Source organism: Pongo pygmaeus, chromosome 15 (assembly GCF_028885625.2).
Source record: "Pongo pygmaeus isolate AG05252 chromosome 15, NHGRI_mPonPyg2-v2.0_pri, whole genome shotgun sequence".
Taxonomy (NCBI): domain Eukaryota; kingdom Metazoa; phylum Chordata; class Mammalia; order Primates; family Hominidae; genus Pongo; species Pongo pygmaeus.
The window spans coordinates 103,900,262-103,912,780 of NC_072388.2; the positions used below are offsets into that span (position 1 = coordinate 103,900,262).

At 57.4% G+C, this 12,519-nt stretch overlaps 1 protein-coding gene across 2 annotated transcripts; it reads left to right on the forward strand.

The window, feature by feature from the left end:
• The first annotated feature begins 394 nt into the window (after positions 1-394).
• Positions 395-10,422, forward strand: SIVA1 (SIVA1 apoptosis inducing factor). Of its 2 annotated transcripts, XM_054447957.2 has the most exons (4): positions 395-4,067; positions 6,382-6,576; positions 7,355-7,511; positions 10,193-10,422. In XM_054447957.2, exons 1-4 carry the CDS (start codon positions 3,950-3,952, stop codon positions 10,248-10,250), a joined length of 528 nt encoding a protein of 175 aa, XP_054303932.1. In that variant the 5' UTR covers positions 395-3,949; the 3' UTR covers positions 10,251-10,422. The 2 variants fall into 2 exon arrangements, with proteins under 2 accessions (XP_054303932.1, XP_054303934.1); XM_054447959.2 differs by lacking the exon at positions 6,382-6,576 and having other exon boundaries at positions 3,864-4,067.
• Positions 10,423-12,519: the final 2,097 nt, after the last annotated feature.

Consider the following 12,519-nt stretch of genomic DNA (forward strand, 5'->3'; position numbering starts at 1 on the left):
CTCTCCTGCCCCGTGAGTTACACACGTGCTCTGCAGTTTCACGTGTCCTGCTGTGCTGCCTCCTCCAGCTCTCACCTGACCCTCGCACCCAAACCTCACTTTCCTCCTGGTCAGGACTCTCCCAGAGAGACCATCATGATAGGAATGAACTGATCACTGCTCAGACAAAAGCCACAGGCTGCCTGCCAAGGCCTAGAAACAAGCCGCTGGTGAGAGGAATGCCAGCACAGTTGGATACTCAGGCCTGAGGCCATCAGCCAGGGTCAGGAGGTATCCCACGAGAGCACACACTGTAACCCCACGCCCACCGCCCCCAGAGCCCCATCAGGGAAGGGCCAAAGTTTACAGCCACTCTCCAGGAGAGACCTCAAGACCAATTAGAGGAAATCTATGACAATAATTTTGTTTAATGATAATTTTCCTTTTTCCTAGCACTCTGGAAAGCTACCAGTTTCTTTACAAGTTAAGCATCAATCTGATGCATGGCAGGTGAGCCCCAAAATTGGGGCTTAACCCTGGAGGGTTCATGGCTTCACCCAGGAAGGCATTCAAGGGCGAGCCAGTGGTGTTAGCCAGGCAAGTTTGTTAAAGCAGCAGAATCCTACCCAGCAGCCTGAAGAACCGGCATGTGGCCTGGGGGACAGCCCCACTCCACAAGCTGCCCGATGTTCCGTATCTGTCCATGATGGTGATGAGACCCTAGGGTAGTTGTAAGTCTAAACACAGGGAAATATTTAGAAATCCCCATGATCTATAAGATTGAAAACAACCCTCCTCTCTGAAAACTTCATCTATTCCTGGGATAAACCAAATGTGTGTTTAGTCACACATGACTCCAACTGAGTAACTTTCAAGTCATTTCCCTAAGGCAGAAGAAATTCTCCATTATGCCGGCAAAGTGGCAAAGTGGCAAGGAAGAGCCGAGAACACTTGATCCCGTCCCCACCGCAGGGAACCCCACACGGCAGGAGGAGAAAGGACATCTAACCTGCAGACTGGTAGGGTTTCAGCCACCCATGGCCAGGAAAGAGTACACTGCCTCTGAGGTGGTGTGGGCAGCTGCAATGCGGGAGTCACGTGGGATGCGTTTGCAGGGCTCCAGCCATCACCTCCTCACACCGGAGGCAGCACCAATGGAGCCGTGAGAACATAGTCCAGGTGTGTCCAGAAGTGGTGGGTTCTTGATCTCACTGACTTCAAGAATGAAGCCGTAGATCCTCACAGTGACTGTTACAGTTCTTAAAAGTGGTATGTCCACAGTTTGTTCTTTCTGATGTTTGGATGTGTTTGGAGTTTGTTCCTTCTGGAAGACTCACGGTCTTGCTGGCTTCAGGAGTGGAGCTGCAGACCTTCACAGCGAGTGTTACAGCTCAGCTCTTAAGGCTGTGCGTCTGGAGCTGTTCATTCCTCCCGGTGGGTTTGGGCCCTTGCTGGCCTCAGGAGTGAAGCCGCAGACCTTCACAGTGAGTGTTACAGCTCATAAAGACAGTGTGGACCCAAAGAGTGAAAGACCAAAGCCCCCACCATGTGGAAAATAAACGAGTACGTTCCGGCTGCGGGCTCCGGTGGCCTGCTTTTATTCCCTTATCTGGCCCCACCCACATCCTGCTGATTGGTCCATTTTACAGATGGCTGATTGGTCTGTTTTACAGAAAGCTGATTAGTCTGTTTTGACAGGGTGCTGATTGGTGTGTTTACAATCCCTGAGCTAGACACAGAAGTTCTCCAAGTCCCCACAGTGCACTGATTGGTGCATTTACAAACCTTGAGCTAGATACAGGGTGCTGATTGGTGTCTTTACAAACCTTGAGCTAGACACAGAGTGCTGATTGGTGTATTTACAATCCCTTAGCTAGACATAAAGGTTCTCCAAGTCCCCACCAGATTAGCTAGATACAGAGTGCTGATTGGTACATTTACAAACCTTGAGCTAGACACAGAGTGCTGATTTGGTGCATCCACAATCCCTCAGCTAGACATAAAGGTTCTCCAAATCCCCACCAGATTAGCTGGATACAGAGTGGCGATGGGTGCATCCACAAACCTTGAGCTAGACACAGGGTACTGATTGGTGGGTTTACAAACCTTGAGCTAGACACAGTGCTGATAGGTGTATTTACAATCCCTTAGCTAGACATAAAGGTTCTCCAAGTCGCCACTAGACTCAGGAGCCCAGCTGGCTTCACCTAGTGGATCCCACACCGGTCTGCAGGTGGAGCTGCCCGCCAGTCCCATGCTGTGCACCTGCACTCCTCAGCCCTTGGGCGTAGATGGGACTGGGTGCCACGGAGCAGGTGGCGGCGCTCGTCGGAGAGGCTCGGGCCGTGCAGGAGCTCACGGCAGGGGAGAGACTCAGGCATGGCGGGCTGCAGGTCCCGAGCCCTGCCTCGCGGGGAGGCAGCTGAGGCCCGGTGAGAACTCGAGCACAGTGCCGGTGGGCCGGCACTGGTAGGGGACCCGGCGCATCCTCCGCAGCTGCTGGCCCGGGTGCTAAGCCCCTCACTGCCTGGGGCCGGTGGCTCCGATTGCGGGGCCCGCCGAGAGCCCACGCCCACGCGGAACTCGCACTGGCCCGCAAGCGCCGCGCACAGCCCCGGTTCCCGCCCACGCCTCTCCCTCCACACCTCCCTGCAAGCTGAGGGAGCCGGCTCCGGCCGCGGCCAGCCCAGAGAGGGGCTCCCACAGTGCAGCAGGCTGAAGGGCCCCTCAAGTGCGGCCAGAGTGGGCGCCGAGGCGGAGGAGGTACCGAGAGCGAGCGAGGGCTGCCAGCACGCTGTCACCTCTCACAGGCGAAGCCCACGCCACAGGACGGGTCGGTTCTGCACCCGTCGGGGCAGGGGAGAGCCGCCTCTGGTGAGCAGAACCCCGGAGAAGGGACGACGCGGGTGCACCGCGCAGCCTGGGGACACCAAGTCAGACGAACCCGCTGTGCAAGAACATTTTCCACACAGCGGCGCATACCCCCGCCCGGGGGCGCTCGGCAGCCGCACGCGGCCCTCAGAGCGCAGCCCCCACACGCCTTTACTTCCGGAAGGCGGGGACCGCCACAGTGAGGAGCTAGACCAGCTGAGGCAACACAGCGAAACCCCGTTCCTACCCAAAACCAAAAAGCGCGCGCCTGCGGTCCCAGCTACCTGGGAGGCCGAGAAGGAAGGATCGCCTGAGCCCGGGAGGCGCAAGCTACAGTGAGCCGAGACTGTGCCACTGCACTCAGTCTGGGTGACAGAGCGAGACCCTGTCTCTAAAAGGAAAAAAGAGCTAGGAAGAAGCGGGCTGCCTCTTAACTTCGGAGAAGTAAACGAGGAACTATAACCAGTGTCTACCGTTTAGGAACCAAACAAAAGCTGACAGGAATCCCGCCACCGACCCAGCCGCCCCAGACGTTGCCCTGGCCTATCCCGCGCCGTTCCTCAAACTAGACCCGCCCCGACGTCGCCCTGGCCTATCCCACGCCGATCCTCAAACGAGGCCCGCCCCCGATGCACAAGCTCCGCCCTCGCTGCACAGTCCTGACCCTCGGCCTCGCCCCCGCCCCCTGGCTCTTCCCGCGCTGCCGAATGCCGCGACCTGGCTCCCACCCTACGTCGCTTCGCGCCGCATAGGAACCCCGCCCCTAGTCTCTCCTCCCGCCTATCCTGAGCCGCGCGCGCACAAACCTCTCCCACGGACCCGCCCACCCTGATCCTCAACCTGGCCCCTGGCCTTTCCCGCGGCGTCCAGTCCAGTACACCGACGCACGAGTCCCACCCCCGATCTCTCCCTCGGCCTATCCCGCGCCGCTCCGCGCAGGAGCCCCGCCCCCCACTTCGCCCGCAGCCTGTCACGCGCTGCGTCGCTCCCTCGCCTCAAACCCGCCCACGCCCGCGGATGGGCGCGCGGCTGTGACGTCACGGTGTCGTTGGTAAGGGGCTGGCTGCAGGGGAGCTGCGTAGCTCCCGGCCCCGCGGCCATGCCCAAGCGGGGCTGCCCTTTCGCGGACGCGGCCCCGCTACAGCTCAAGGTCCGCGTGGGCCAGAGGGAGTTGAGCCGCGGCGTGTGCGCCGAGCGCTACTCGCAGGAGGTCTTCGGTGAGTGCCGGGCGGGCTGCCGAGGGTCCGCTGCGTCGGGACCTGGAACGGGCCGGGCCTCAGCGTCCCCTCTGAGGCCTGAGCGGGGGGCTCGAGGGCCCTGCTTTCTGGCCCCGCGTTCCCAGAAGCTGGGAGGCCCCGGGGACACAAGCTGGCCGCGCCCAGGGCTGGGGTCAGTGAGGGGGATGTGAGGACCCCAGCGTTCACCCACCCTGTCCAACAGCCCGAAAGAAAAGGGTCCCTGCCCTTAGCCCCCGCGCCTTCTTCCACGATCCCGGTTAGTCGCCGCCCTGCAGTGAGCGGCACCCGCCTGGTGCTTCCTCAGGACTGTCCCGTGCAGGATGTCCTGGGAGAGGTTGGGGAGCGGGGCGTCCTGCATGGAGTCAACCCGAAGAGTGCCCCTCCTGACCCAAGAGGTATTCATGGAGCGCGCCGCCCCTGCCAGGCACTGCGGCTGTCTCGGGAGACCAAAGGCAGGCAAGACAGATGTGCCCCGTCTCCCGGGAGCTTCCCAGCCTAGTTGGGGAGACCAGCAGGAGAAGGAATCGCCACAGGTGATCGGCGCAGGCGCAGGTTTGTGCAGGCGCACCTGCAGGGATGGCACGGAAGGCTTCTTGGAAGAACAGTCTGAGCGGAATCCTGTGTGGGCGAGTAGGAGTTAGCCAGGCAGAGGAAGGGAAGGAAGAGGACGAGGCAGAAGCCAGGCAGCAGGAGAGCGAAATAGGACTCCGTGTGGCTGGAATGTCCAGTTCTGGGTGGGATGTGAGGGCAGTGAGCTCCTAGGCCTTCTCTGGCTTTCTCCTGTGGATTTCAGGCGTGTTGATCTTATTGATCATCACTCTGACTGGGGTGATTAATATCCTGGGGCAGGTAAAAAGTGGAGCTTATCTTGCCTAGTGATTGGGGCACAAAGTCTGCACCTGTAGAGCAGTTAGAGGATGACCCGGGGTGTGTGATTTACCTGGTGCCGCTTGTGCCTTGGGAATGAGGGAAAGACTCTGCCTCCCGAGGTTCTTCTGTGCCGTGTCTCCAGTGTGCTAGGGCTGTGAAAGCGAGTGCTATCCTGGGCCTTGGGGAGGTAAGAGGAATGGTGCCGTGGGAACTGTGGCAGGACCGCAAGCGTGTGCCCTCTCAGGACAGTTGAAAAATTCAAACACTGCAGGCAAGAAGAGGAAGATGGAAATGGGGCCTGGCTCAGTCTGCCTCTTTACTCTTCCCGAGTGCCCTGACCTGGGCGTTGGCAGGTGTGTGCCACTCACCGGGTCAGGTCAGGGAGGTCTGCTGGGTGCAGTGGGCCTTCCATGGTAAATGCAGGACACCTACTTTGAACTGTGTGACAGTTTCCAAATTCCAGGCCACAGCTGTTACCCTTATCTCTTAACCTCGAATTGTCCACAAGGCCTTGAGGACAAGGATTAGCTTCACCACGTGTCTGTCCCATTCCTTTCCCATTATAGAGGGGGGAAGGTGTGGGGGTCCAGGAGGAAGAGGTGCAGGGTGTTGTGGGCTGGCATCAGCTATTCCATTTGAGTTACCCTGTCAGTATTATTGCTGCCCATTTCATGTAGAGCCACATAGAGTTTCTGGGATCTCTGCCTTCACTGTGTTACGGTGGGGTGCAAAACAAAAAACAAAGCATTTTTGGGTCTGGCCCTGGGCAGCTGATTTTTCAAAGCTCCCCAGGTGACTGAACTGTGGCCTGATGGAAAACCACTGCTCTCAGGGATGGGTGGGTGTTCTAGAACAAGAGGTCTGGAAGGCTCTGAGATGCTTGTCTTGCCAGCAACTCTGTAGCAGGTGAAGGGGGTGTGCGCTGGCCAGAGGCTGCAGGCCCAGCTCCAAGCCTCTGGCTGCTTCCTTGGCAGGGGACGAGTTTTGTGAATTAGTGCCCCACAGTGCAGAGCTCCCTCTGTGCACTCCACAGAGCCTGGTTTCCAGGTGGGGAGTGCTGGGGAAGCAGAAAAGGGAGAAAGGGGAGCAAGCTCAGTGAGGCGAGGCCAGCGTGAATTGCAGAAAATGAACTGAGTGATAGGAGAGGGAACCCTTGCATCAGACACAGGTGGGGCTGCAGGGCCAGAGCCTTCCTGGAGGAGATGACAGCTAAGCCAGGTAAGGAAAGGAGGCACGAGCGTTCTCAGCATAGAGGCAGAGCAGGACCCAGCTCTCCAGGACACAACGCAGGCTGGGGTTACTGGGAGACAGATGGCACACAGGAGGACGATGGGGTTCATGTGAGGCTAGAAAGACTCAATGGCCATGCAGGGGCTTCGTTGGTACACAGTGAAGGACGTGAGAATGATTTGTCTTCCCCCAGAGAAGACCAAGCGACTCCTCTTCCTCGGGGCCCAGGCCTACCTGGACCATGTGTGGGATGAAGGCTGTGCCGTCGTTCACCTGCCAGAGTCCCCAAAGCCTGGCCCTACAGGGGCCCCGAGGGCTGCACGTGGGCAGATGCTGATTGGACCAGACGGCCGCCTGATCAGGAGCCTTGGGCAGGCCTCCGAAGCTGGTGAGTGGCACCAGAAGCCCTTTGTGGCTGTGGCACTGAGGGCAGGTGGTGGCACGAGCATTTTTCTTCATTTGCAAGCTCAGACTTTTCCTCCCTGGGCAAGCAGGAGTCTGACCCAGAGCTTGGCCTTCTGGCTCAGAAGGCTCCTGGTATCAGGAGGTCTCACATTCAAGACTGGAAGTTGTTAAACAGCTTCTAAGTACTGAGCCAAAAAAGCAGCAGAGACTCCACGGGTATCCCATCTGCTTTCCGCCTGCAGCCCCCTCAGATAGTCCCACAAGGCTGGAAACACGCCGGTCCCATCCCTGTGCAGTGTGGGTCTCAGAGCATCACCTGTGTTGCTGGTTAGAAACGCAGTCGCCAACCCTACCTCAAGTCTGGTTGGTGTGTCTAGAAGGAGCCCAGGCACCTCTTTGTTAACCAGTAAGGCAGTAGGCCACACTGAGACCCGGATGGGACACATGGAGTTCTGACAAGCAACAGGGGAAGAATGGTCCTTCCAGCACTGGCCTCCAGGTAGCAGAGGGACCTGGTAAGGGAAGGAGCACTGAACTTGGAGTCAACTACAGGCATATCTCACCTTGGATCTCTCTAGTAAAACAGGGGTCCTGTGCACTGTACCAGGCTCACGGGTTGTCAGAAGGATCCAGTGTAGGTGGGGATGGGGTAGGCAGGTCAGAGCCCTCTGCCCTCAGGTGTGCATGAAGGCAGGTAGCCCGGCAGTCCCGGAAACTCCAGTCTACTTGCAGCCTGACAGCATGGCGTTTCTTCCTCACAGACCCATCCGGGGTAGCGTCCATCGCCTGTTCCTCATGTGTGCGAGCCGTGGATGGGAAGGCGGTCTGCGGCCAGTGTGAGCGAGCCCTGTGCGGGCAGTGTGTGCGCACCTGCTGGGGCTGCGGCTCCGTGGCCTGTACCCTGTGTGGCCTCGTGGAGTAAGTACTTCAGTCCCTGGAGCTGCTGAGATCCCATAGCCCCAGCAAGCTGTGATGGGGGATGGGTGGGTCACCCATGTGGGGAAGGGCCGAGAGCACACACATGTGTGGCTCCTGATGCAGTGCCATTTGGCATTGCCTAACGGGACATGGTGGCAATAGATGCTTGGCCCAACTTTAGTGGTTAGTAATCCTCTCTAAGGGAAAGCTGAACCTCACAGATGACCTGCTCTGTATCCAGCTCTAGTCCCTGTCTTCAGCCACTTCCTGTTCTGGTCTTTGAGCCCCCCACCTCCTCCTCCTCTGGTCTTTGAGCACCTCCCCCCCCCACTGTCCGAGGAGCCCCTGGTTGGTGACACAGGTGCACACTGCAGCTTCACCACAGTCATGCGTGCCATTTGGTTGTAGACCCTCTCAGGCAGGAAGTGGAGTGTTTGCGTAGTCTCCCATTTGTGGATGGGTTTGCTGCAGCTGGCTGGATCCCATCCTTACTCATAAGGTGGGGAGGGGCGTTCTCACCCCAGGGGCTACTCAGCTGGTTGGTGGGAGTGGACAGTGTGGAGCCTGTTTGCCCTGCCCCGTGAGAAAGATGACTTCATCCAGACACATGTGGAACTGGCTCCATAGACCCAAAGCAAGCTTAGTCCAAACAATGTCTGAAATTGTCCATCTAAAATAGAAACCACATGTTACATCTCGAGTCCTTTCTCTCGAGCCTCTCTTCAGTCGGGGCAGAGGCCCAGGCTCATTGGAGATGGAGAGCCCCGGGCAGGGGGTGGGCAGCACCAGGGAGAAGCACCGCATGCCAGTGATCGGCTCCCATGGCTTCAGCATGGGCAGGAGTGGGGTAACGCACCCCATCCAGGTTGGGAATCATCTGCAGGGCTAGCTATGAATGTGGGATACTCTGTCTTTGCTTTTCACCCACTGAATTCATCTTTCCTACTTACATGTAAACTGAAAAGGGCAGGGTTTTCTCAGTGTCTGGCGGCCCTCTCACCAAAGCGGAAGTGAACACAGCCATGGGCAGGTTCAGCGGAGAGGTGGGTCCCAGAGCCCTGCGTGGCTGGCCTCCCCCTCCTGCCCTGCACACCATCCTTGAGGGACTCCCTCACGCCCGTTTCCTCCTGGCCTCTACCTACTTTCTGCTGCTTCTTCCTCCCATACCCGCAGAGTTCACGTTGAACTGAGTGGGCCGCTGTCCCCACCGTGGACACACTCTTTTATTGCAGCCACAGCACAGGAGGTGGGCTCTGCCCTCTTTCACAAATAAATGACTTGTTCCAGGTCACAAGCCAGAAGTGGCATTCCCAGGCCAGGCAGCCCGGCCCGTGGCACCCGCAGTCTTGTACCCCCTCCCCTGCCATTTCCTAGTTCAGGACCAGGAGTCGCGTGAGTGGGGGAAAACAGGAATCTGTCCACATGGCTCTGGTTTAACACAGATGCAGCCCAGCAGCCACTGGCATCCTGCCTGATGGCCTGCACTGGCCCACGCCTGGCCCGTCCTCTGCAGGGCTCTCCAGCTGGCTGCTGGTGGCAGGGAGGGGGCGTCTTCACGGCTCACCCACAATACTACTGGCAAACTCTGCAACACCAGGTGGCAAGCAGTTCTGGCTGCCTTGTTGACTCCACGGTCCTGTCGTGTTTGGGGTAGCCATTGCCAGTCTTGTTTCCTCGCAACATCTCTCTTAATCACTTTCTCCCTGTGTTTTGCCGGGTTCCCTAGGCTTTACTTTTAGAGCTTTCTTTTTTTTTTTTTTGAGACGGAGTCTCGCTCTGTCACCGAGGCTGGAGTGCAGTGGTGCAGTGTTGGCTCACTGCAACCTCCACCTCCTGTGTTCAAGCAATTTTCCTGTCTCAGCCTCCCAAGTAGCTGGAGTTACAGGCGTGCGCCAGCATGCCCAGCTAATTTTTGTATTCTTAGTAGAGACAAGGTTTCACCATGTTTGCCAGGCTGGTCTCGAACTCCTGACCTCAGGTGATCCTCCGGCCTCAGCCTCCCAAAGTGCTGAGGTAAGCCACACCATAGGCGTGAGCCACCATGCCCGGCCCTATCCTTAGTCTTGATATATCAGAAAAGCACTGTTTGATGTGCTTCAGTGTAAACCACTGTGGTTCGGTGAATTCTGGCAGGTCATCTGGAGGTTTCTTTGGAGAGCTTCTATCCTACTGGAAACCCAGGTTGGGCCCCATGTGGATTGATCGGCAGTGGGAATCAGCTAGGGCTGCTGTAACTGAGTTCGCAGACCCGGTGGCGTAGACAGCAAAGAGGTACTGCCACATGGCTTTGGAGACCAGAAGTCTGAGAGGAAGGTGCTGGCAGGGCTGGTTCCTTCTGAGGCTGCAATGGGAAACCTGTCCTGGCCTCTCTCCTGGCATCTGCTGGTTATCTTTGGTGTTCCCTGTAGACAGCTGCCCCCTCCCTGTATCTTCATGTCGTCTTCCTTCTCTGTATCCTTCTCTTCACATAGTCTTTTTAGGACGCTGGTCGTGTTGCCTTAGGGCCCCCATGTCAGTGCCGTCATTTAGACTGATTATGCCCACAGTGATCCTGTCTCCAGATAAGGTCATGTCCTGAGGTGTTCTGGGTTAGGACTTTGACGTTTGAATGGTGGGGGGGTGGTGGACACAATTCAGCCCCTGACAGCAGCTTTTCTCTCCCCTCCCTGACGCTGTCGCAGCTGCAGTGACATGTACGAGAAAGTGCTGTGCACCAGCTGTGCCATGTTCGAGACCTGAGGCTGGCTCAAGCCGGCTGCCTTCACCGAGAGCCACGCCGTGCATGGCAGCCTTCCCTGGACGAGCGCTCGGTGTTCACACTGAACTGTGGGGTCGACGGGAGGGGTGCCTTTTACGTGTTCTATTTTGTATCCTAATAACAGAATGAATAAACCTCTTTATATTTGCACAAGAGGACTCTTGTCTGTCAGCACTTCTGAGGGTGGAGTTTGTGACCCTCCACCTGGGAAGGCCAAAGGATCAGTCAGTGGGCAGGGCCTGCTGCACCTGCTGTCTACCCGCCAGCTCCTAGAGACCCCACTGTGCATTGTGTGAGGCCCCTCACTCTCCCCCTGCTACAGATGGGAAGGCTCAGCCCAGAGCACGCTCCTCCCCAGCTCGCCCAGCTGGTAAATGGGGAGAAAGGACCCAGGTCTGGCTCCAGGGTACACAACCAGTATACTAGACCCTCACGGAGAGAGGTGATACTCGCACACCATCCCCAGACGCCACTGTCATGCACACCTGATCCATCACATCTTGGTGTCCACTTTACTTTTTTGATGCCTGTGTGGTCAGGCCCCGTGTGATTGATAGGCCCCTGCCCTCCAGGAGCTTTGCTCTAGCAGGGGAGATGGGCCCAGCAGTGCTCCCTCTGGAGTCGGTGTAGTTTGTGTGGGGCCTTGAAGGAAGAGGAGTTGACACGAGAGGAGGTGGGGTGGCCTGGAGGACAGAAGAGGGCAGGCTGCTTGAGTGCTGGTCCCCACACAAGTCCACTGAGGCAGGTCCCAGCCCCTCCAGGGATGAGTGAGCAGTTGAGCCACAGCCCCTCTGAGAAGCTCTGGACTAGAGTAAAGGTTTGGGGCAGAGGGTGGGTGGGAGCGTGTGCTGGGGACAGTTGAGAAGAGCCTTCGCTCTTCCTGGGGAGCTGTTAGAAGAGCAAATTATGCTGATTCTTAGAGAAAAGTCAGTGGTGCCCAAGTGGTGGGTTGGAGCCAGGCCCAGAGTGGGATTTGCTGCCCTGGGGCCAAGGATATACCACTCCCGTGTCACGGGTAGAGGGGGCGCTCAGAGAGGTGGTCAGCATGGTAAAATTCCAGGGGGCAACTTAGAAGGGGATTGCAGAGGACTGGCCGGGGGCTTCCTGCACTGAGGATGGCCTTGACCGCCTGCTGCGAGCAGCGGGAGCAAGTGGCCATGGTCAGCCACGTGCTGACTCCTTCCAGGTTTCCACAACAGACTGCCACCCAAGCCCTCATTTCTGTTACTCCTGTCACTGCCCCCTCGAGCCTGTCGGCTCTTCTCTTCACATCCTCTGGCCGCATCCCTGCCCCACAGGACCACACTACTCCAGCCAGCCTGCCTCGCTCCCCTATAGGGTCACTACATAGTGCCCTCCAGGCTCCCTGCTTCTGCCCTGCACCTGGCAGTCTGTCCTTATACAGCAGCCAGATCTGTCACTCCCCTGTCCCAACACTCCAGTGGCTAAATGTGTCCTTAAAAGTAAAAGTCTGTGGCCCCACGGCCTCTGGCTTCACCCCTCCTCCCCCATCCCAAGGCTTGCTCTGCCCCAGCCAGGCCTTCCTGCTGTTCTGAGAATGCTCAGCATGTTTCCCCTGCACCCCCCTCGCTCCCTCTGCCTGGGGAGCTCTTCCTCTGGACGTCCATAGGGCTCCCCCGGATTCAGCTCAGAGAAGCCTCCCAGTGCCCTAATGTGTAGGACAACCCCTCCATCACTCTCCCTCTCACCTTACCTAACTTTACCACTGGACATAATGCATATATAAGTAAATATGCAAAGGTACTTACTCTAACTCTACTAACTGGTATCGCTTCCGTGAGGGGTGGGACTTTGCCTAGAGCAGTACCTGGCATATATGTTTGCAGTAAATATTGTCGGTCTTCCAGCTGTGGTGGAGCAACAAAAACTGGCCCATAGATGACTATATATAGAGAGAGACATCGGACAGCAGCCAGTGCAGGATAGTAACGCCTGAGAGAGGGAACAAATGCCAGGAGCCCAGGGCAGCTGGAACACTGGAGTAGAAATTGCCTCAGTGTTCCCCTAAGGCTCCTGCTGACGACTGATGGCTCCTGTGTGTGAGGAAACTGTCTGAGGCTGGGGAAAGAGCCATTGGAAGAAAGCGGGAAGCAAGTCACATTCCCAGCACTAAGTGTGGAGAAACATCATTCATGGAGAACAGGGTAGAGGACTCAAAAGGATATTGATGCCATATTCAGGCTAGATTAGCCCTAGAGTAGAGACTGCTCTGTGCCTTCCTAACAAATT

Bases quoted from the DNA above. Each gene is read 5' to 3' on its own strand.
- SIVA1 (XM_054447957.2), top strand. From the start codon at position 3,950: ATGCCCAAGCGGGGCTGCCCTTTCGCGGACGCGGCCCCGCTACAGCTC. The intron at 4,068-6,381 runs GTGAGTGCCGGG...GTCTTCCCCCAG, and splicing joins CTACTCGCAGGAGGTCTTCG to AGAAGACCAAGCGACTCCTC. The intron at 7,512-10,192 runs GTAAGTACTTCA...ACGCTGTCGCAG, and splicing joins ACCCTGTGTGGCCTCGTGGA to CTGCAGTGACATGTACGAGA.